General features: G+C 50.9%; 1 pseudogene and 2 gene segments (V, D, J or C); all 3 read left to right on the forward strand.

Annotated features, from left to right (window-relative positions):
- Positions 1-2,406: 2,406 nt before the first annotated feature.
- Positions 2,407-3,001, forward strand: LOC111162660 (immunoglobulin lambda variable 5-39-like). The segment is given in 3 exon segments: positions 2,407-2,452; positions 2,569-2,889; positions 2,997-3,001. Coding segments are annotated over 3 exon segments (372 nt in total).
- A 2,658-nt stretch (positions 3,002-5,659) lies between these two features.
- Positions 5,660-6,231, forward strand: LOC115804092 (immunoglobulin lambda variable 1-40-like). The segment is given in 2 exon segments: positions 5,660-5,772; positions 5,882-6,231. Coding segments are annotated over 2 exon segments (390 nt in total).
- Positions 6,232-21,319: 15,088 nt separating this feature from the next.
- LOC111162797 (microspherule protein 1 pseudogene) lies at positions 21,320-23,612 on the forward strand (annotated as a pseudogene).
- Positions 23,613-23,827: the final 215 nt, after the last annotated feature.

Below are 23,827 nucleotides of genomic sequence, written 5' to 3' on the forward strand. Positions count from 1 at the left end.
CCTGCCCTGGAAACAGCAACAACGTTGGCAGCGAGGGGGCAGCTTGTGCAGCAACAACCTGGCTGGGTCCCCAAACTCCTGACCCACAGGAGTCACAACCGGCGCCCAGGGTCTCAGAGAGGTTCTTGGGCTCCAGGTCAGGCGGCAGGGCCTCCCTGAGCATCTCTGGGCTCCAGGCCGAGGCCGAGGTTGATTATTCCTGCTCAGCCTGGGACGGCAGGCTGGCTCCTCACCCGGTGCTTCATGCCAGGGGGGTGGTGAGCCCCGAGCCCTGAGCTCCCGGCTTCACCGGGCACGTGGGGCTCACAGAGCACCAGTTGCTGTCCCAGGACAAGACCGGGCTGGGTTCCCACTGACACTGATGGGTGCGATGCCGGTTATTAAAAGTAATAATGTCAGTGAATGGAGCTGAGGCTGTATAAACATATGCATATTCACATGCACTAAGACTTAGTAAAAACAGGATTTCAGGGTTTAATTAAGGGGATAATCTTTTCCCTGACTTTTCTTTCTGTTCCATTTGAAGGAGCTGGAGTCACAAGCTCAGAGGGTCCACTTCCCTGACCTCGAGTGAGCGCTCACCAGCCTCACCAGGAGCCACCCTCTCCCTTCTTCTGACCTTGGCACATGCCCTGACCTCTGGCCCGAGGGCTCTGCCTGTCTCTGCAGGGGGATCACCTGACTCCTCCCTCACATTCCTGCTGACCCATTACAGCTTTGTTCAGGCTCCTTTGTCCCCACCCCTGAGCACACCCCAACCTGCACACAGGACACGTCACCATGTGTGTGGCCTGCTGCTCCCTGTCACTGTCCTTTCATACACACGTGCTGTGTTTGCACAGCAGGCAGGGCTGGGCTGTGGGGCTACAGTTCACAGAGATGCACATTTTGGAAATATGGTCAGTTTCCATGGAGACGAGAGTCCCAGGGTGAGGGTATTCCTGTCTCCAGGGTGGACCTGGAAAGGCCCCGTCACCTGACTCTCCTGGGAGTAACATCAGCAAAGCCTGCTGTACAATGGGACACTCTGCAAGGGGGCTGGGACATCCCAGTGGCTGGAGGAGGTGCCTGTGGCCAGCAGGGGGCGCAGTGCAGAGTCCCAGAGAGGGGGCTGGGCCAGACAGCGGGGAAACCACTCAGGGCTCCAGAGCGCTGGGCAAACTGTCCTCCCTGATGTGGGACCCTCCTTCCTGTGAGGCCCGGTCACCCAGGAGCTCCTGGTGGCCTCCCTGACCACAGGGTTCAGATTCGGGTCACCTCCTCCGAGTCCTCTGTGGGGTCTTTGCCACGTCTGGGTCAAGGAGGGGCTGTTAGAAGGTGAGGAGTCAGAAGGTGTCTCCAAGGAGGAGCGGGGCTCCTGGGAGCGTCTGTGCCGAGGGTGAGACAAGCTTGGGGGGCAGAGGCCCCATAGGGTAACCTGTGTGCACTTAAGCATGTGTGAAGAGTGTGTATTAGCATATTACAAATGTGTTGTTTGATTCTATTTTATGTGGATTTGCTATTATTGGTGTTAAATTTATTTTTTAATGTCTTAATATAAAACACAAGTTGTATATTTGAAAAAATGACATTTAGATTCAGTATCGATTTATTAAACCAGTATAAATATTTCTTCATTGACATTTTTTTTGGAACATTTGGATCAATATTCATTGATAGTGGTTTGTCAGTGTTCCTCTTTGGTGTTCAATTTATGTGGTGCATGTGTAACTGTTTTAACTGCTGTCTCAAAAGAACTAAGAAATTTTACATCTTTTTCAATGTTTTGTAATAAATACACAAAGCAAATCTATTGGAACCATATGATTGCTGAAGATTTCTTAGCTATTCCCAATAAAATGTATATATCATATCTTTCAGCAGAAATTCAATAATAAATTTTTTTACTTTGGAAAGGAGTGCATTTACGTATTTCCTCAAATAGAGCCAATGTTGTATCTTCATTGAAAAGCATGCATTTTAATCTCTTCTTTCCTACCAGTTATGTGTTATTTTTTCCATTTTCCACATGTTACCAGCTGGCGGCACTGTGGGACTGCCCTGGGGTCCCTGCACGGCTGCTCAGGGAGGACCTTTCGCTTCAGGAGCTGGGCCTGGGGGCGGGGCCTGTGCTCCCTGGTGGGGACTCGGCAGTGTGTCCTCTCTGGCTGGCAGAGGCCCCTGAGCAGGGCCTGCGTGGTCTCAGCAGGTGCTTCCTCCCAGGGGGTCCCAAGGGGGAAGCTGCCCTCCATCCCCTTGAGTCTGGGCTGTGAGCTGAGCTCCAGCACCAGGGCTCAGGGAGGGGCTGGGTGGGCCCTGGGTAGACACCCATTTGCATGGGAGCCCCTCCTCTGGCAGAGGCTGGGGGAGAAAAGGAGGCCTGGGGCAGCCCAGCCCCACTGTGGGGACCAGGGGGCTGTGAGCACCATGGCCTGGACTCCTCTCCTGCTCGTGTTCCTCTCTCTCTGCACAGGTAAGACAGGCCTCAGAGACCAGGGCCCATCCCAGCCTGAGGAATTCCTTCTGGCTCAGGTCCCCGAGTAGCTGCCTCCTGTCCCTTCTCCTCATCTGATGTGTCTGTGTCTGCAGGGTGCCTCTCCCAGCCTGTGCTGACTCAGCCTCCCTCCCTCTCTGCATCTCCTGGAGCATCAGCCAGACTCACCTGCACCCTGAGCAGTGGGTACATTGTTGGCGGCTACCACATATTCTGGTACCAGCAGAAGCCAGGGAGCTCTCCCCGGTACCTCCTGAGGTTCAAGTCAGACTCTGATAAGTACCAGGGCTCTGGGGTCCCCAGCCGCTTCTCTGGATCCAAAGATGCTTCGGCCAACTCAGGGCTCCTGCTCATCTCTGCGCTGCAGCCCGAGGACGAGGCTGACTATTACTGTGCTACAGTTCACAGCAACACTGGTACTTACACTGTGCTCCAGACCCACAGGGAAGTGAGACTAAAAGCTCCCCTGTGCCCTCCCCCTGAGACAGTCACTGCTGCTCTGCCTGGACCACGTCTAACTCAGGGTGACCTTCTGTTGTCACTTCTGAATTTCCTGAGAATGACAAATCTGACCCTGTCATATGCTTTTCCTCCCCTCAAATCTGAGACTGACCCATTGCTCTGATACCTCAGCCGGCTCATGCTTTCACAGACAAAACTTCCATGCTCAGAGATAAAAATCTCCAAGTGGGGACTTCCCTGGTGGTGCAGTGGTTGAGAATCTGCCTGCCAATGCAGGGGACACGGGTTTGAGCCCTGTTCTTGGTAGATCCCACATGCCATGGAGCAACTAAGCCCGTGCGCCACAAGTATTGAGCCTGTGCTTTAGAGCCTGTGAGCCACAACTACTGAGCCCACGGGCCACAACTACTGAGGCCCACGTGCCTAGAGCCCATGCTCCACAACAAGAGAAGCCACCGCAATGAGAAGCCTGTGCACCGCAATGAAGAGTAGCCCCCGCTCGCCACAACTAGAGAAAGCCCACGCGCAGCAACGAAGACCCAACAACGAAGACCCAATGCAGCCAAAAAAAAATCTTCCAGTGGAGATGTTATGAGTGGCAGAGAGAGGTTGGTTCTGGCCCTGCCTCACTCAGACTCCTTTTTCACTTGATAATAAATAAAATTTCATAGGATACCTGTTGTGTCATTTTATTAAAATGTCCTTGATAAAAATACAGTATTTACAAAGATAAATATAGTATTTCAGAAATGTTACACTTATCAATGCAAAATGAAAATAGAACATAGGTTTTCCTTCAGTTAAATTCATGCACTAGGGCTTCCCTGGTGGTGCAGTGGTTGAGTCCGCCTGCCGATTGAGGGGACACGGGTTCGTGCCCCAGTCCGGGAAGATCCCACATGCCGCAGAGCGGCTAGGCCCGTGAGCCATGGCCGCTGAGCCTGCGCGTCCGGAGCCTGTGCTCCGCAACGGGAGAGGCCACAACAGTGAGAGGCCCGCGTACCGCAAAAAAAACCAAACAAAAAACCCCACTACCATTTACAATAGCTCCAAAACACATGAAATACTTGCTATAAATCTAACAAAATATGAACAGGAACTCTATGCTGAAAACTACAAAATTCTGATGAAATAAATCAGAGAAGATCTAAATACATAGAGAGACAGGCTACGCGCATGGTTTGGAATAGTTAAAATAGTAAAGATGCCAATTCTCCCCAAACTGATCTACAACTTCAATGTTATTACAATAAAAATTCCAGTGGCTGAATTTTTTAAATAGATATAGACAAGCTGACTGTAAAATTTACATGGGAAGTCAAACGAACTAAAACCATTCAAACAATTTAGAAAAATATGAATAGGGCTTCCCTGGTGGCGCAGTGGTTGAGAGTCCGCCTGCCAATGCAGGGGACACGGGTTCGTGCCCCGGTCCGGGAAGATCCCACATGCCGCGGAGCGGCTGGGCCCGTGAGCCATGGCCGCTGAGCCTGCGCGTCCGGAGCCTGTGCTCCACGGCGGGAGAGACCACAGCAGTGAGAGGCATGCGTTATCGCAAAAAAAAAAAAAAAAAAAATCCGGCACTAATTTTAAGTAATGACCTTACATTTTCACTAATCCATTAAACGCATTTTGGTGAATTGAAAATCTCATAGTCACACACCATCTGTGTAACACACACACGCAGTGCTGGGCAAACTTCAGTCAGGCTGTTCTTTTCCAACCAAACACTCCCCTAACTATGTCTTTTCAAACCCACTATTGGGGCTCTGTTGATCCTAACAGCCCCACGTATCAGGCTCCCTGGGAACAGATGCTGCTCAAAGCCCTTCAGAGTCTCAATAAAAACTGCCAAGAACATCACTAGGCCCTGTTCACTGCAGCCTGTGACGTGTGCCTGCAAAAGAGATTCCCAGGAGGGAGTCACTTCGTAAGACACGACACGGGGGACGGTGGGTCTCTTGTGTGGAGAGCTTCACACACAATAAAGAATGAGGCGTTTAGGAATTCAGGGTCACCCCCAGGCTTCTCCCCACACCCTCACCCCCTCCACAGAGAGGCGCTCCCTCCTCCTCAGGGCTGAGGGGACACACAGAGGAAGGGGGGCTCTGGCCACCAGGGACAAATCACACAGAGGAGGGGACCCGCTGTCCTGCACAGAAGGGGACGGGCCTCCACGGGGCCAGCACTGCTCTCACTTGATCCTGATCTAAGAGGAATTTGGGTCGCAGACGCCCCCTCAGTCCTGACCCCTGAGCAGCCAAGGGTGCTGTGGACAGACTCACCCTGAGGGGTCTGAGGGGAGCCCACAGATGGCTCTGAGGTCACGGGGGACACTGAAGGGGCACCTGGAATGGCCCTAAGGAGGGGACAGTGCACAGAGCAGGGGGCAGGAGCTGACCCTGAGGGGCTCTGGTCACCAGGGCACACGGCGTGTGTTTCAGGGCTTGGACACCAGGGGGCGCTCGGGGGCCATTCCTGAGGGTCTTGGGGGATGAGAGCGGGGACCAGCTCCCCAGCACTGCCTGGTGGTCTCAGCTCAGGGCTGCCTGCTGTGACCTCCCACCCCTGGGCCCCACCCAGCCCCGCCCCTGCCCACCCCCTTGCCACGCTCAGCACGGGGACCTGACCCAGGGCCCAGGGAGGGACCAGAGAGCTGGTGGGGGGGGGGTGTCATTTGCATGAATGGACCCTCCCTCTCTCAGAGTATGAAGAGGGGAAGGAGAGACTTGGGGACACTCTGCTTCAGCTGTGGGGACACAGAAGGCAGGACCTCGTGACCATGTCCACCATGGCCTGGTCCCCTCTGCTCCTCACCCTGGTCGCTCACTGCACAGGTGACTGGATGCGGGGACAGGGGAAGGGACCCCGGGAAGACCACGGGCCCTGCTTCCTGCTCTTGTGTCTGGACCCCAGAATCACCATCTCTGTCTCTTCCACTTGCAGGATCCTGGGCCCAGGCTGTGCTGACTCAGCCGCGCTCCATGTCTGGGGCCCTGGGCCAGAGGGTCACCATCTCTTGCGCTGGAAGCAGCAGCAGCATCGGGAGTAATTATGTGAGCTGGTACCAACAGGTCCCAGGAGCGGCCCCCAGACTCCTGATCTATGACAATAGCAAGCGACCCTCGGGGGTCCTGGATCGCTTCTCTGGCTCCAAGTCTGGCAACTCGGGCTCCCTGACCATCACTGGGCTCCAGGCTGGGGACGAGGCTGATTATTACTGCCAGTCTTATGATGACAGCCTGGATGGTCACACAGTGTGCAAGCCAGGGGGGAAGTGAGACAAAAACCTGCTGTCCCCCCAGCACTGGGGCTCCCGGGGCAGAACCATCCTCTACCAAGTCAGCTGCTTCCGTTGTTTGTTTGGCCTAAAACTGGGGTCTGAGACCCACACCAGGGAACTTGGTCCAGAAAATCTGTTTACATCTTAATTCTGTACCCCGCCCCCTCCGCCGCCCAGGCTTTTCCTAGGCAGCAAAACTGTCCAATTTTTCTCAAATTGAGCAGAATCCCTGGATGCCAGGGTAAGGTGCCCTGGGGACAGAGTCCATGATGGGTTAGGTCAGAACCAGGGGCCAGAGTCCAGCTGTGTCCGAATCATGACACATCAGACTGTCCAGTACGTGTCCTGGGACCAGCAGCTCCCAGGATAGGGCCCCAAGCTCCTCAACTCTGATGCTAGTGGGGGACAGACAGCGGTCCCTGATCAGTTCCCTGGTCCCAAGTCTGGCATTTGGCCTCCTTAGCCATCACTGGGCTGAGCTGATACCAGGCTGCTTCTCCTGCCTTTCCTGTGACAGCCTCTCAGGCTCACCCAGAGCTCCAGGCGAGCAGTAACCGAGACCAGGACTCTTTTCTCATCTGCAGGAGGTGGGGCCACCCAGCAGCTTCCTGCTTAGGGTCTGGTTGGAGTTTCTGTTGCTGCTTCTGCTGCCGCCCTGGGTCCACGTTCATCCCTGGGGCCTGCCAGGGTGTGGAGGCTCCTCTTTCCCCTCTGTCCTCAAAGTCCCTTCAGCAGCCCATTCCTAGGAGGGGTCTCAAAGGAAACAGAAAGGCCATGTGCCCATCGCTGGGGATGCAGCATTCTTTGCCCTGAAGCTCAGGGGCTGAGGTGGGGGTCGGTGGAGGTCATCTCAGACCTGAACTCTGACTCGGGAACCCTGAGCCTCCATCATTGGGGTCATCTGTCAATTCCCAGGAGTTTCTAGGGCTATGACGCCCCTCTCATCAGCCCTCAGGATGAACGCCTGTGCTTTGCTCACAGGGGAGATTTCTTCGGACACTTTTGCACTGACACCAGAGCATCTAAGGTGCATCATACATTTGGGTCTTTTGGAACAACTACCTCTCCATGCCCCTCAATGATCCAACCATTGATTCTTCCTGTTTAATTGCGGTGTCTAGTACTTGCTGAATGGTGCTGAATAATAATGGAGCTAAAAGTCACATTGGCTGCTCCTGATTTGTGGCGTTTCCACAAATTAGCATCATCAGGCCCCAATCGGAGAATAGTGGGCGCTTTCACCATATTTGCTTCACAAATCACTACATAAGTTCTTGATACATTAATGACATTTTTCTCAAACTGAAAAGAAAAAATGTTTTATGCTTTTCCTTTCCCCCATAATTAGTGGAGGCAGCGCTGGGCCATTTCAGTTCCTTAGATGGTCACACGTCCAGGGCCGCCCTTTTGTGTGGCTCATCTTACTGTCCACGGACGGCAGACCCCACCTCAATATTCCCACCTGCTCCATCGCTTGTTACCTGCTTTACAAACAGGAGAAACCACTCTTATCACAACCCCATACCGGGCTCTAACTAGGATCTTCCACAGTGTTACGAGGAGTAATTACCTACAAAAATTTCTTGGTTTTCTAGTTACTAAAAATGAAGCAGCAAAAGGATATTTTTTAAAATTCCATTCATGAGGGCATCAAAAAGAATAAAGTACTTAGGACTAGGATTAGCCGAGTAGGTGAGAGGCTTACAGATTGAGCCAGAAGGAATTCCTCAGGCTGGGATGGGCCCTGGTCTCTGAGGCCTGTCTTACCTGTGCAGAGAGAGAGGAGCATGAGGAGGGCAGGGGTCCAGGCCATGGTGCTCACAGCCGCTGCTCACGACACAGAGCTGGGGCTGGGCTGCCCCACTCCTCTCTTATGCCTCCCCGCTGGCGCCGCAGAGGAGGGGCTGTCACGCAAATGTGTCCCCACCCACTGCCGCTCCCCATGACCCCTGACAGGGTCTGGGGCCCTTTTGCAATTTTTCTTTTTGCAGAGAAATTAAAGCAGATGAAGATAAGGGAGAGGAGACCCGTGTTCATGGACTGGATGGCTTCTTACTGTGAAGGTGTCGATCAACCCTGCCCAGTCGATCTGCGCGTTCAAAGCAACCCCATCATATGTCCCCGGACACTCGGGGATGTGGCCTGTCCTGTGGGGTGATGTACTCTAGGCGTCATGAACGTTGGGAGATCTTGGAGTCTCCGACCTGTGCTTCTTTGACACTCTGACATCTCAGGGTCTTTGTGGGGACCCGGGGTTCAGACCCTAGCGTGTCCTCTAGGATCACCTTCACCCCTGCTGGCCTGGCTCCCCCGCTCCAGGGACCCGGCCCCTGTCCTCGATCCCCATCCTCCCCCTGTGTCTGGTACACGGGAGACAGTCCTTAAATATCCTCTAGAGAATGAATGGCTGGCTGGCTGGATGAATGAATGATGCAGCTAAGTCCCCCATCGGGTGGTGACTTACAGCCCCTGTGTCCTTCCTCTAGCGGAGGACATGAGTCCCTTGTCCTGAGTTTTAATAACATGTTTCCAGGCTTTCCTACCATGGGTCTCTATGTGACAAATGTACACACACCCACCCCCCCAGTCGCAACCCCTGCCCTTGCAGCTGCCCTCACCTGTGTCAGTCGGGCATCCACCTGACATCTGGACCACCCGTTCCTGTCCCACGGCCTGGGGTCAGCTGGTCACCGCCCTGTGTCTCTCCTCAGGCCACGTGCCATGTCACCCCTTCCTGTTTCCTCTGTGTCCTGTTCGTCCAGTCTCCCCGAATGTCCCCTGGCTGGGTCTCTGTCCCAAGTTCTGTCCCAGAGTTTTACTCAGAGCTCGGTCTCTATCTGGCCCCACTGAGGACCAGCACCGCCGGGATTAAAGATCTCCCAGCACACGGGGAGGTGGCAGGACGGCCCCAGGGGGTGCCTGCTGGGCACCCAGGCCCTGCTCCATCCCCAGCCCTGCGCCCCAGGGTGTGTGCAGTCTCCTCCCTGACTTGCTGTGGAAGGACCAGCGTCCCCTCCTTCTGTGTCCTCCTCTGTGAGCGTCCTTGTCCCCGGGAGCTCCTGCTCACAGCACCAGGGCCAGCCCGCCTCCTCTGAGCCCCCGCGTGGGAAGATATGCTGTGCTCCCTGTTCCCTGAGTCCGGTCCTCAGCTCCGCAGCGGTTCCCACGCCCTCCTGGATCAGGATGTCGCGTGTACCTCCCGCTAGACCGCCGCCCGCGGAGCAGGGACCCGAATCAGTGAGGCTACACCAGGACCACACCTGCCTCGTGCCCCGTAGGGAGGAGTCACGTGTGGGAAACGCAGGGGTCAGGGATACAGGTGACCGTGAGATTGTGGACCAGAGCGAGAGGAGGAGAGGTTGGCCCTGGGACCAGCAGGGGGCGCTGTGCGGCCGCCTCTGGTGGATCGGGCAGGACAGGGGCGCCCAGCTGGGCAGCCCTCCTCTGCCGGAGGCCCAGGGCAGGGCCCTCTGCTTCCTTTGGGGAGGGGGCAGCTGTGTCCTCTCTGGGCCTGGCCGAGTCCCCTGCACGTGGCCCGTGTGTGGTCCTGGAAGCTGCCTCCTCCCCGCCCCGACTCATGGGGGAAACTAGTGCATCAGGCAGGTTCCCTGGGTCCAAGGGCCCCAGACCCTGTCAGGTGTCATGGGGGAGCGGCAGTGGGTGGGGACACATTTGCGTGACAGCCCCTCCTCTGTGGCGCCAGCGGGGAGGCATAAGAGAGGAGTGGGGCAGCCCAGCCCCAGCTCTGTGTCGTGAGCAGCGGCTGTGAGCACCATGGCCTGGACCCCTGCCCTCCTCATGCTCCCCTCTCTCTGCACAGGTAAGACAGGCCTCAGAGACCAGGACCCATCCCAGCCTGAGGAATTCCTTCTGGCTCAGGTCCCCGAGTAGCTGCCTCCTGTCCCTTCTCCTCATCTGATGTGTCTGTGTCTGCAGGGTGCCTCTCCCAGCCTGTGCTGACTCAGCTGCCCTCCCTCTCTGCATATCCTGGAGCATCAGCCAGACTCACCTGCACCCTGAGAGTGACATCAGTGTAGGTGGTAAAGGCATATACTGGTAGCAGCAGAAGCCAGGGAGCCCTCCCCTGAGGTACCTCCTGAGGTTCAAGTTAGACTCTGATAAGCACCAGGGTCCCCAGATGCTTCTCTGGGTCCAAGGATGCCTCGGCCAACGCAGGGCTCCTGCTCATCTCTGGGCTGCAGCCTGAGGACGAGGCTGACTCTTACTGTCAAGTGTATACAAGTGGTGCCGAGCACAGTGACAGAGACAGATGACGAATGGGACAAAAACCCTGGGCCCCTCGTTTCCAAGCTTTGACACGTTTATTGAGGTAGTTAATAGCTTTACTGATAAGATCAACAGAACATTTCTGATGTAGACTGGTGCCACACTAGAACTCTCTACTGTCTATGGAAAATGTCCGTGACAACTCTAGAAAGTTTAAACGAACATACTAAAATTTATACCAAAACTGATAATTGAAAAATGACAGTCACTTACATGCAGAATTCAGGACATGTTTCCAATAGTAAAGAGCAATGGAACAGAAGGTGAAACCCATCCAGAGGGCAATCCATGGTACCACACATTTCCTAGGAAAGATGTGTGTGTGTGTGTGTGTGTGTGTGGAGAGAGAGACAGAGACAGAGACAGAGACAGAGAGTAACCCCGTGCTCATCCTGGCCCCCAGGCTGTGCTTTCAGCCTCCAAATGAGAAGGCCAACTGCAAACATAAGGCGTTTGACATGTCTCTACTGCAAGAGTGAGATTTCACCAGAGATCAGGGTCAGCGCTGCAGGAACCAGCAATGAACCTGAGTGTAGAGACTGCGTTGCTTTGAAAATAAAATGGCATCAATGGGTCAAACACGGATGTAGCCCTGGGACCTCTGTAGACCGGCACTCAGACATTTTTAAAGTGTTGTATTCCTTCATTTTTTCAGAGTCCAGCAAAGTATCCATGTTGGTAACAGAATTCTGATGGTTCACCCCAGTTGGAAATGTATGTATTTCTTGTAAAGAAATATTAGAAGGATTTTTAAGAGGATTTTTTTGGACATTGCAGCACTATGGATCCCCAAATAAGTCTCCTTGTCCCTTATGAGAGCTTTCTGAATCATGATGTTAATTTCAAAATCAACTGTGCCAAAAACCTTAGAACGGGAGAAGAATAAAGTTTTATAAAATTTCTTGGTACCATAAAATGTGCTTGAAATGTTACACTCCTTTTAAAAGTTTTCCAGCTTAGCAATTCCAGAATCTTCCCTTGTGTTGAATTTAAAGGTGAGAGAGTTTGCGTGGCCGTTTCACCCTTTTTGAAGTGATTTTCCTTCAATAATCAGTATATAAACGTCATGATGCAGTGACCCACAGCATGGCTCTAGCCAACTGTCAAAAAGATGCTCACTGAACGCGCATCTTTGAATCTGTGTTACTGCAGTTTCACGTTCTGACTCCTATTTTGTTTCAAACAATTCACCAGTGTAGATGTACGACCCATGGAGGGAAAAGGATTCAGTATTTGTTTATTTTCATACCAACATCACCATGGGAAACTACCTGTCGGGTATTTTTTTCACTTACTAGAATTTCATTTTAGCCACGCCAATAGATACGCAGGGGCATTTCATGGTTGTTGTAATACACATTCCCTAATGACAAACGATGCTGAGCCTCCTTTCCTGTGCTGATTTTCCACCTGCATATTTGGTTGGCTGAACTATCCAATCTTGAGAGGCTGACTTCCTTTCCCCTCTCCCTCTGCTCATAGACAGAGGTGGGGACCAGTCTCATACACCAGGTCTGAGACGGACCCCTCTTTCACTGTCTATTTCTCCATCACAGGCATCCTTCAGGCCCTCAGGTGCTCTTGTTGGCTGATCTGATTCCAGGTTAGTCCTGAGACTGAAACCGTGTACAAGCCCCTGTGTCCACGTCTTTTGAAGTAGAATGCTGACTCAGGAGTGAATGATTGGGAAACGTGAAGATGGAGAGACAAAGAATAGCTGTTGGGCTGGGGAACTGGTATCAATTTAGACTATAATTCTGCCACATCGCAGAATCGCCAAACTCCCAGTCCCTGCAGAATCACCGAAATCCCAGTTCCCTGAAAGATGAAGGTAGATAAAGGCCTGACACACATTCCTAAGTTGTTTGTACAGGAAGCAGACCCCCACCAGATGAAAACTGCTGGCCACAAGCTCACAGACCCCAGACTGGTTGGAACCAGAAGGTTGATGATGCTTGAAACGTCACCTTGATGCCAACCAATCCGAGAATTGTCCACGAGCTGATTATGCCCTGATCCTTGAACACTATGAAACTCCCCACTACCCCCTCCAGGGTGGGTCACACAGTCTTGAGGGCATTAGCCCGCTGTGGCCTCCTTGCCTGGCAAAGCAATAAAAGCGACTCTTTTACTTCACCCAAAACTCTGTCTCCGCGTTTCTATTTGTCACTGGTGAACAGAGGCCGAGTTTCAGCAGCAAGACATTGGCTTAAGACAAGTCGTCTGCTGTGTGTCACAGACCTTGTCTCCAGGGTCCAGAGTCCTGCACGGGGCAGAGTGAGTCCCCAGCCTCTCCCCAGCGCCCCCGTCCATAGCCCCCCTGGGCCCATCACACCAGGTGCCTCTTCTGGGGTCCTCGCTTTTCTGCGTCTGCAGTTCTCATTCTCTTCCCCCTTGAGGACCCCCCATAAAGTGAGGATTGACGTGACTCAGGATGCAGCCTGAGTGGGAGGCAGACTATGCTTCTCACCTTCCAAGGCTCTCTTCACCCTGGGCAGGTGGCCCAGACTCCCCTCTGCCCCCCGGCTCCACTATCTCTACTTGGTCACCAGCTGTTACCTGTACTAGCCACAGTCTGCAGCTAGTCCCTCAGTGGGGAGACCTCTGCCATCACTTCTGCACCAGCACCGGCCTGTCTGAGGCTGAAATGTCCTTTTGGATCTTTAGGAAGAACTGCTGGTCCTTCCCATCAATGCTATGTCCTCACCATTGACATCATTTCATTCACTGACTTTCTACTACTTGCAGAATAATGTTGAATAATAATGGAGCTAAAGGTCACCTTTGCCTGTTCCTGATCTTTAACCACCCTAAAATCCTGGCTTAAGGACTATGTTATCTGTGTGTGTGTGAGGTAGTATGTATTATCATATTATAAAGGTATCTGTCTGTTTGTATTTTTATGTGGATTTTTTTAGGAATTGCTGTTAGGTTGGGTCAAAGTTTCTTTCGTGATCATTTAAGACAATAATATATTGTATTATTATTGGTATTATATTAAAGTATTTCATAATAGGGAACCCAACTTGTATATGGGAGTAAAAGTATCAATTTATTAATCTAGTAAGAAATCTCTGTTCACATTTTATTTAGAACATTTTCATCAATATTTAATGTTACTATTCTGTAATAGTTTTGTGTAAGGAGTCAGGTGCTTTCATCGCTGTTATATGTTTTCTATAAGAACTAGGAAATTGTATATTTTTTCAAACTTTGTGAAAAAATATGAAGCAAATAAGTCAGAACCATCTGATCTCTGAAGTTCTGTTCAATGTTTCCTGTGAAACTATCTGTGTCTTATGTCATTCTTTGGAGCAGTTCCATGAAATTTTCTATTTTATAAGGAAATTGGTCTGTTACTCATGTTATATCTGATGTAGACAATGTTGTACCTTACTAGGCAATGATGCATTTTATAGGTTTTTTTACTATACATTTTCTGGGATTCTTTTTCCCACATAAAACCAGCAGGGTGCGCTGTGGGACTGCCCTGGATCCCTGCACAGCTGCTCAGGGAGGATCTTTCACTCCAGGAGCTGGGCCTGGGGGCGCGGCCTGTGCTCCCTGGTGGGGACTCGGCAGTGTGTCCTCTCTGGCTGGCAGAGGCCCCTGAGCAGGGACCTGCGTGGTCTCAGCAGGTGCTTCCTCCCAGGGGGTCCCAAGGGGGAAGCTGCCCTCCATCCTCTTGAGTCTGGGCTGTGAGCTGAGCTCCAGCACCAGGGCTCAGGGAGGGGCTGGGTGGGCCCTGGGTGGACACCCATTTGCACGGGAGCCCCTCCTCTGGCAGAGGCTGGGGGAGAAAAGGAGGCCTGGGGCAGCCCAGCCCCACTGTGGGGACCAGGGGGCTGTGAGCACCATGGCCTGGACTCCTCTCCTGCTCGTGTTCCTCTCTCACTGCACAGGGAGGGCCAGGCCGTGGGGACCAGGTCTCAGTCCCCAGCCTGCATCAGCCCGTGTGGCTCAGACTCCTGGAATCTTTCCTCCAGCTCCTGCCCCATCTCCCCCCTGTGTCTGTGTCTGCAGGTTCCGTCTCCCAGCCTGTGCTGACTCAGCCTCCCTCCCTCTCTGCATCTCTGGGAGCATCAGCCAGACTCACCTGCACCCTGAGCAGTGGGTACAGTGTTGCCAGCTATGTTATAACCTGGTACCAGCAGAAGCCAGGGAGGCCTCCCTGGTACCTCCTGTCCTACAACTCAGACTCCATTAAGCACCAGGGCTCCGGGGTCCCCAGCCGCTTCTCTGGATCCAAAGAGGCCTTGGCCAATGCAGGGCTTCTACTCTTCTCGGCTGCAGCCCAAGGACGAGGCTGACCATTACTGTGCAATCTGGTACAACAGTGCTCCTCACAGAGACACAGGCAGATGGGAAAGTGGAACAAGAACCTTAGCCTGTCAGAACCTTTTTCATGACAACTTTTAAATTTCACATTAAATTGTATATATACAAAGTGTACTTGGAAGTACATTCTGGTTTGTAATGGATCTACTCCCAATTTTTAATTCAACCCTTCTTAGTCTCCTAAAAACTTAGAACAAAAATAAAACAAAATAATTCATGATGGCACTGAAATACTGCCTGCTTATCCATGTGTAAGCAACCAGAGAGGTAGATCTGGCCTTTCTTCTTACTATAAAGAAATGAGTCATTCTTCGTTTTATCTTCAGCAGAGCCCGGGGACCAGCCCAGCAGGTGGACCGTCCACTACAGCGTGGACTCTGCTCCTTGAGGGTCAGAGCAGAGAACTTGAGGTGTCAGGGGTACAGCTGTCAGGACCCAGGGGACTCCCGGGAGTGGGTTCTCTTGAGCCCGCAGGTGCTGGCTGTGTCCTCCTCTTCTCTCTACCCCATTGGAGGAGTTCCAACACTGTGGGGTGGGGGTAGGGCTGGGGACCGTCAGGAGCAGGGACTCCCCAGTACATGCCTGTGCCCCTCCCCCTGTGACGCTCCTGATGAGCCCAGATCCGAGAGCACCTTCTCCTGCACAGGGAGCAGCAGGGACATGGGGGTTATCATGGCAACAGTGACAAGAGATCGCAGACAGAGGCCCTACCTTTGTGGCCCAGGACACAGGTGAGTGACACTGGGGGCTCAGTGCTGCTCTCTGGCTCTTGGTTTGTCCACACGGCCTCCTTGGTCACCTCTGGGCCGTCCTGGTGAGGAGGCTGAGTATCACTGTCACATATCTAATCACTGCCACTGCCACAAGGGACTCCTGTGCTCTGGGGAAGTGAGATAAAAATCTGCCCTCCACACCCCTGTCTGACCCTGACTGTGACCGACACCAGCTCAGCTTTGGCCTCTGCTTTCACTTGTGCTGTTGAATCCTGAGACTCTCATGTTTTCATCCTGGTCCATCTTTATGGCGTCAGTGAAAATGTCTCTATTCCTTACTGGTCTCTTAGTACAAACACAATGACTGTGGGCCCAGATACTAATGATCCATCACAGGTACGGGGCAGGATGACGAGGAAGCAGAGGTCCAGCATCTGTGCCCTGGGAGACCCAGGGGGCCTCTGCCAACCCCCTGCATGTCCCTCTCCTGGTCCAGGCTCTGTGCTCCTGCCCTGAACCCTGACACCTAAGCAAGCTGGGTTCCCCCCTTTCCTGGAGCTTTCACTCTGAGGAGCTCCTCGTCTCCAGGTCCTGGGAGACCCTCCCCATTAAGGACACGGCTTTCAGACCCGTCACTTGCTTACTTTCTCCTATTTTGCTTCATGACCTGTCATACCTTTCCCCCTCTGGTCCTTTGTTTGGGGTGATATTGGATAAATATCACTATTTTGGACACAGACCTTATATACCCACCCCTATTAAATCTATGGAGTTTAACAAATGAACTTGACCCGGATCCAATAAGTTCAGGTAACAGGACATAAGGGTTTCTAAGTCCAGCAATGCAGGGGGAAGCCCTGGAAAGGATGAGAGTGCCATTTATAGTCACAATCTTTTTTTGTTTTTTTTGCGGTACGCGGGCCTCTCACTGCTGTGGCCTCTCCCGTTGCGGAGCACAGGCTCCGGACGCGCAGGCTCAGCGGCTATGGCTCACGGGCCCAGCCACTCCATGGCATGTGAGATCTTCCCGGAGCGGGGCATGAACCCATGTCCCCTGCATTGGCAGGCGGACTCAACAACTGCGCCACCAGGGAAGCCCTATAGTCACAATCTTTATATCAAACATTTTACTGAGAAAGATTATGAAAGTAGACTAAAAATATCTTAAATACATCAGAGTCGCAAATAAATACTGTCAGTATCATTCAGCAGTTAACGAGACCCATGGAAGTAATCAAGAAAAAGACGTTTTCCGCGAGAACATCATATTCTCACAGCAAAGGCAGAAATAAGAACAGAGACGTGCAATCAGCGCTGGGACGCTACCTGGAGACCTTACAAACACAACAGCAACCACATATCAACCTGGGAAGGTGACTCAGACAGAATCATGACCAGGTATGACCCACGGGTACTCTGGGAATTTTAAGCCTGGCACTTGGTTCAAGGTGGTTATGTTCTGGTAATGAATCTGGGAGCAGGTCAGATCAAACTCAGACATCAGGGAATCCTGAAATTCCTGGCACGTCAGCATTCCATTTAGGGGTATGGAGGTCATTAGTGACCTGGAGAAATTAATATCTCAGCCCCAAACTACACAGAGGGGACGCATTCTACTGCCCTGAATGGTGACATCAGAAAGATCCAGCTGCCAGTGTCAGAAAGCCCTTCCAGGAGGCTGCATGTGTGAACTGGGGGAGGATGTGGGTCTGAGTCCAGCAGCGGGCACTGCGGGCCTGGTCCTGAGAGCTCAGGGTCCTGGGCCAGGCAGGCTGGGAACACCCTCCACTGGCTCTTGCCCATGTGGGCAGCAGTGTCCTCACTGGAGGGTGACCTTCCTGCACCTGGGCCCCAAGGGGACATAAGGGCTCTCAGCTCTGTGTAACACGCTGGCCTCTTATTTCCTCCTCCTCCGTCATGCGGTCAGTGCCCATACCTGCCGTTCAGGCAAAGACAGACGGACAGTCACACAACAAAATAAACTTGCTTCAATAAACTTGACCTCCAGTGATACCTGGACAGAGGCTAAGAGACCCCTCGGGGGGGAACTGTCTCCGTGACAACATGACCCCCAGGGTGTTCACGGCAAAAGTGTGATGAACGCAGGGGCCCTTTGTCACTATTTATGTTATTTTTCATTTTTTCACTGTTGTGTTATTTGTTATTTTCAACATCTTAAGTGAATTTTGGAAACTGAAACTATTTGTGTTTTTGTTCCTAATTCTTTGGTTTTCTTTTGTGTTAATACTCCGTCTCTTTTAAAAAACATGATAGATATGAATTGCCTATTTTCCCTACACTATCATCAATACATTGGTATAATAGCAAGATAATTTAGTATGAATATTTTTCTCCTCTGTGAGTTGAGGTTCTCAAACGCATGTGAAAACGAATCATGTGAATTTTATTAAACAGCTAATTTACCAGCAAACCTAACATGAATACCAAATAATAATTTTATTAACAGTGAGTTAAACATGATTTTTACATTCTCTTCCCCAAATACTTAAGAAATTTGAACTCCCTGTTCATCCTCTTTACATCCCAAATCGCTTCTCCACCCTTCCTGGTCCTTTGGCTCCACAGCAGAATGTAAAGGGAAGGGAGTTTTAAAACATCCCATGATGCTCACACATACTTATTCACACACAGCGTTATTTTTATTTCTGGCTATGTGACATGTATTTCAACTCTGTTTTCTATGATGTTGTGAGTTATCTTAATTTCTATGTGACATTGTGAATTTTTCTCCTAAAATTGGCAGTTAAATTGAAGGGATGTCATATAATATATGCTTCTTCAAAAAAGGAGGCTGTCATCCCAAACCTGGCCGTGCAGCTCTACGTGTTGGCCCTCCCAGCCCTGGTCCCCACACCGCTGCTGCTAGGACAGGGTCCAGGGCTGAGTCAAGGGAGTCCCCTGTCCCCTCACACCCCAGACATGGGCTCTGTGATGTCACAGTGGGCTCACTACTGGAGGAGGAGTGACTGCTAAGCTCCTCCAAAGAAGACAAGCAGGGGTTTCACTGAGGAAGGAAGAAATGACCCAGGAATGGGGTGAGATTTGGGATGGACTAGATTCTGGGCAGGACGTGAGGACACCACATCTCCTCCTTTAGCTCTCAGACTCTCCAGGGAAGACATGGAGGACCAAGGTCACCAGGGTCTTGGGGAGAACATTTGGTGAAAGACGTCGCCCCCATCACTCTGTCTCATCCCCACGCTGTCCCCGGTCTCTGTGAAGCCCCAGCATCTGCCTCCTTCGAGACCTCCCCCAGGGGACATCAGGGGACACTGGGCACAGAGAGGCAGGAAGCTTATTTGCATGAGGCCCCTTCTCCTCCTAATGGGTCGCGGAGGCATATAAAGGCCCGAGGACCCCACACTCCAGCCCAGGAGGCTGAAGAGCTGGTGTCCTGGGAGTGTCCCCACTATGGTCTGGATGTTTCTGCTCGGGCTCCTCACTTACAGCTCAGGTCAGGGGCCAGGGCTATGCATCCTTGGGGGCACCTACAAGTAGGGGCTCAGGGGACCTTGTCTCCATAACAAGCCCTGTCTCTCTCCTGTCAGTTTTAGGGGTGGATTCTCAGACTGTGGTCCAGGAGCCATCACTTTCAGTGTCTCCAGGAGGGACAGTCACCCTCACCTGTGGCCATAGCTCTGGGTCAGTCTCTACCAGTTACCACCCCAGCTGGTACCAGCAGACCCCAGGCCAGGCTCCCCAAACTGTTATCTACAGCACAAACAGCCACTCCTCTGGGGTCCCTGGTCACTCCTCTGGATCCATCATTGGGAATAAAGCTGCCCTCACCATCACGGGGCCCCAGCCCAAGGACGAGAACAAGTATTATTGTGCTCTATATGTGGGTAGTATGTTCATGTAGTGATTTATATCCATGGGGAAGTGTGAAAAAAAATCCTCATATGCTCAGAGAGCTCAGCCCTTAGAGACAGGAGAGTTATGGATTAGAAAAAAAAAGAACAAACTAAACCCAAAGCTAACAGAAGGAAGGAAATAATAAATTTTAGAGCAGAGAAAAACCAAATAGAGAATACAAAAACAATAGAAAATCAAAACAAAACTGAGTAGGTTCCCTGAAAAGATTTTTTAAAAAATTAGACAAACCTTTAGTCAAATTGACTAAGAAAAAATATAGATGGCTCATATAACTAAAATCATAAAGAGTAAGCATTACTGCCAATTAAACAGAAATAAAAAGGGTTACATGAGAGTTCTATGAACAACTATACACCAACAAATTAGATTCTGTAGATGAAATGGACAAAATTCCTATAAATGTACAATCTACCAAGACTAAGTTATGAAGAAATAGAAAATGTGAATAGGCCTCAAACAGGTAGAGACGTTAAATCAGTAATCAAAAACTTCCTAGGAAAAAAGAAACCAGAACAAGATGGCTTCACTGGTGAATTATACCAAAGATTTAAAAAAGAATTAACAAGTTCCTTCTTAGTGCAGTAAGCACTGCATCAGTCTCATAAAAAAAGAATTAACAAAAATCCTTCAAAAACTCTTCCAAAAAGTTGAAGAAAAGTCCAAAACTACCTAGCTTAATCTATGAGACCAGTGTTATCCTGATACCAAAGACCCTGCAAGAAAAGAAAACTACAGACCAATATACCTTATGAAAACTGATGTGCAAATTCTCAACAAAATACCAGCAAACTGAATTCAGTAGCATATTTAAAGGATTCTACCCCACGACCAAGTGAAATTTAGTCCTGGAATACAAGGATGGTTCAACACACAAAAATCAATCAATGCAATACACCATATTAACACAATACAGGAAGAAAAAACCCCATAATCATCTCAATTGATGCAAAAAATCACTAACAAAATTCAATACCCTTGCATGATATAAACACTCAACAAACTATTAATAGAATAAGCTTACCTTAACATAACAAAGGCTACATATGAAAAACCTATAGCTAACCTTATATTCAATGGCGAAAGACAAAAAGCTTTTCCTGTACTCTCAGGAATAAGACAAGGATGCCAACTTAGAAATGAAGAAGTAAAATTATCTGTCTGCGGACAATACAATCTTATATGGAGAAAACCTTAATAATTCCCACCAAAAAAAGTTAAAATATAATTCAGCAAAGTTGCAATGTACAAAACTGACAGACAAAAATCTGTTGCCTTTCTGTACACAAACAACAAGTGTAACCAGAAAAGGAAATGAAGAAAGTAATTCAATTTACAACAGCATCAAAAGAATAAAATACTTAGGAATAAATTTAACCAAGTTGGTGAAAGACTTTTTCATGGAAAACTACACCACACTGCTGAAAGAAATTAAAGAACACACAAATAAATGGAAAGACATCCCATGTTCATGGACTGGAAGACTTAATATTGTTAAGATGTCAATATTACTCAAAGTAATATACAGATTACTTGCAATCCCTATCAAAATCCCAACAATGCATTTTGAAATGATAGAAATATGTGTCATAAAATTCATATACGATCTCAAGGGACCCCTCAAATAGCCAAAACAATCTGGTAAAAGAAGAACAAAATTGGAGTTCTCGCATTTTCTGATTTCAAAATGTACTACAAAGCTACAGTAGTCAGGGGACTTCCTTGGCAGTCCAGTGGTTAAGACTCCATGCTTCCACTGCAGGGGGCACTTAGTTCCTGGTCTGGGAACTAAGATCCCACATGCAGCACAGCATAGGCAAAAAAAAAAAAAAAAATCTATAGTAGTAGGCCTATAGATAAATAGAATCAAATAAAGAGCCTGGAAATAAACCCTTACGTACATGGCCAAATGAGTTTCAACAAGGGTGCTGAGGCCATTCAATCAGAATAGGACAGTCTTTTCAACAAATTGTATTGGGAAAACTGGATATCTACATGCAAGAGAATGAAGTTAGACCCTTACCTTACACCAGATACAAAAAACTCAAAAGAAGATCAAAGACCTAAGATCTAAGAGCTAAAACAATAAAAATCTTAGGAAAAGAAATAGGAAAAGTTGTCACGATATTGGATTTGGCAATGGCTTCTTGGGTATGGCACCAAAAGCACAGGCAAAATTTAAAAATTAAAAATAGATAAATTGGGCTTCCCTGATGGCACAGTGGTTAAGAATCCGCCTGCCAATGCAGGAGACATGGGTTCGAGCCCTGGTCCGGGAAGATCCCACATGCCGCGGAGCAACTAAGCCCCTGTGCCACAACTACTAAGCCCCTGCGTCACAACTACTGAGCCTGTGCTCTAGAGCCCTCAAGCCACAACTACTGAGCCTGAGTGCCACAACTACTGAAGCCCGCGTGCCAAGAGACCGTGCTCTGCAACAAGAGAAGCCACCCAATGAGACGCCCAGGCACCACAATGAAGAGTAGCGCCCGCTCGCTGCTTACCCTGCACCCAGCAACAAAGACCCAACACAGCCAAATAAATAAATAAATTTATTTTTAAAAAAATAGATAAATTGAACTTCATTAAAATTAAAAATATATGTTAGGCCCTGCGGCTGCTGCCGTCGCCACGGAGAAACTGTTGGAGCTGGCAGCCTAGGAATGAATCTCTTCTCAGCCTCTAAGCTCACCTGGTCAGAATCCTTGGATGAGCCTGTGGGATCCTTCCCTCTAGCCCTGTGGTTTGGAACCAGTGGCTTTGGGACTGTAAGAGGATGGACAAAGACTTTCAGGGGCTGCTAGATTCATCCCTGATGGGATCAGGCACTGCCAGCTGCTCAGAGGATGAGGAGTCACTGGCAGGGCAGAAGCGGGCCTCCTCACAGGCTTTGGGCACCATCCCTAAATGGAGAAGCTCCTCCAGGTTCATCAAGAGAAAGAAGTTTGACGATGAGCTGGTGGAGAGCAGCCTGACTAAGTCCTCTACCCGGGCGAAGGGGGCCAGTGGGATGGAACCAGGGCACTGTTCGGGGAGTGAACCCTCCTCCAGTGAGAAGAAGGTGTCCAAGGCCCCCAGAACCCCTGTGCCACCCAGCCCAGCCCCAGCCCCTGGACTCATGAAGCGTGTGAAGGAGAGCAAACAGCCACTCCAGGTGACCAAGGATCTGGGCCACTGGAAGCCTGCGGACGACCTCCTGCTCATCAGTGCCGTGTTGCAGACCAATGACCTGACATCTGTCCACCTGGGCGTGAAGTTCAGCTGCCCCTTCATCCTGCGGGAAGTCCAGGAGTGCTGGTACGCCCTGCTCTCCGATCCTGTCATCTCCAAGCTGGCCTGCCAGGCCATGAGACAGCTGCACCCAGAGGCCATTGCTGCCACCCAGAGCAAGGCCCTGTTTAGCAAGGCTGAAGGGCAGCTGCTGAGCAAAGTGGGATCGGCCAGCCAGCCCACCTTGGAGACCTTCCAGGACCTGCTGCACAGACACCCTGATGCCTTCTACCTGGCCCATACTGCCAAGGCTCTGCAGGCCCACTGGCAGCTCGTGAAGCAGTATTACCTGTTGGAGGACCAGACAGTGCAGCCGCTGCCCAAGGGGGACCAAGTGCTGAACTTCTCCGATGCAGAGGACTTGATTGATGACAGTAAGCTCGAGGACATGTGAGATGAAGTCCTAGAACATGAGCTGACAGTGGCTGACCGGTGCCAGAAACGAGAGATTCGGCAGCTGGAACAGGAACTGCGTAAGTGGCAGGTGCTAGTAGAGAGCATCACAGGCATGAGCTCTCCGGACTTTGAAAACCAGACCCTGGCAGTGCTGCGGGGCCGCACGCTGCAGTACCTGTTGTGCTCGAGAGAGATCACCGTATGCAGAGCAACCAAGGATAACCAGGTTGACATGGACCTGTCTCTGGAGGGTCCAGCCTGGAAGGTCTCCCAGAAACAAGGTGTCATCAAGCTGAAGAACAACGGTAATTTCTTCATTGTCAGTGAGGGCCGGCGACCCATCTACGTTGATGGACGGCCTGTGCTGTGTGGCTCTAAATGGCGCCTTAGAAACAACTCTGTGGTGGAGACTGCCAGCCTGTGATTCATCTTCCTCATCAACCAGGACCTCACTGCCCTTATTCGGGCTGAGGCTGCCAAGATCACGCCACAGTGAGAAGTGGTGGCAGGACCCATGGGTTCTCTCTGGCCTCAGTTTCCCCTGCCATCCCAGAGCCCTGGCACTGGGAACTCAGGCTCCTGGAAAAACCAGAGGGGGCTGCGGGAGACTCAGCTCCTGGCCCCTTGATCTGAGCCTCTGCGGGAGGGTAGGGCTGGCCCTGGGGAAGCCCCTAGAGGCTGGGACCCTCAGGCTTCCTTAGTGCCAGAGCC

This window comes from Delphinapterus leucas, chromosome 14 (genome assembly GCF_059928025.1).
Source record: "Delphinapterus leucas isolate spDelLeu-1000000601 "Yukka" chromosome 14, BTC_Dleu_Yukka2, whole genome shotgun sequence".
Classification (NCBI taxonomy): domain Eukaryota; kingdom Metazoa; phylum Chordata; class Mammalia; order Artiodactyla; family Monodontidae; genus Delphinapterus; species Delphinapterus leucas.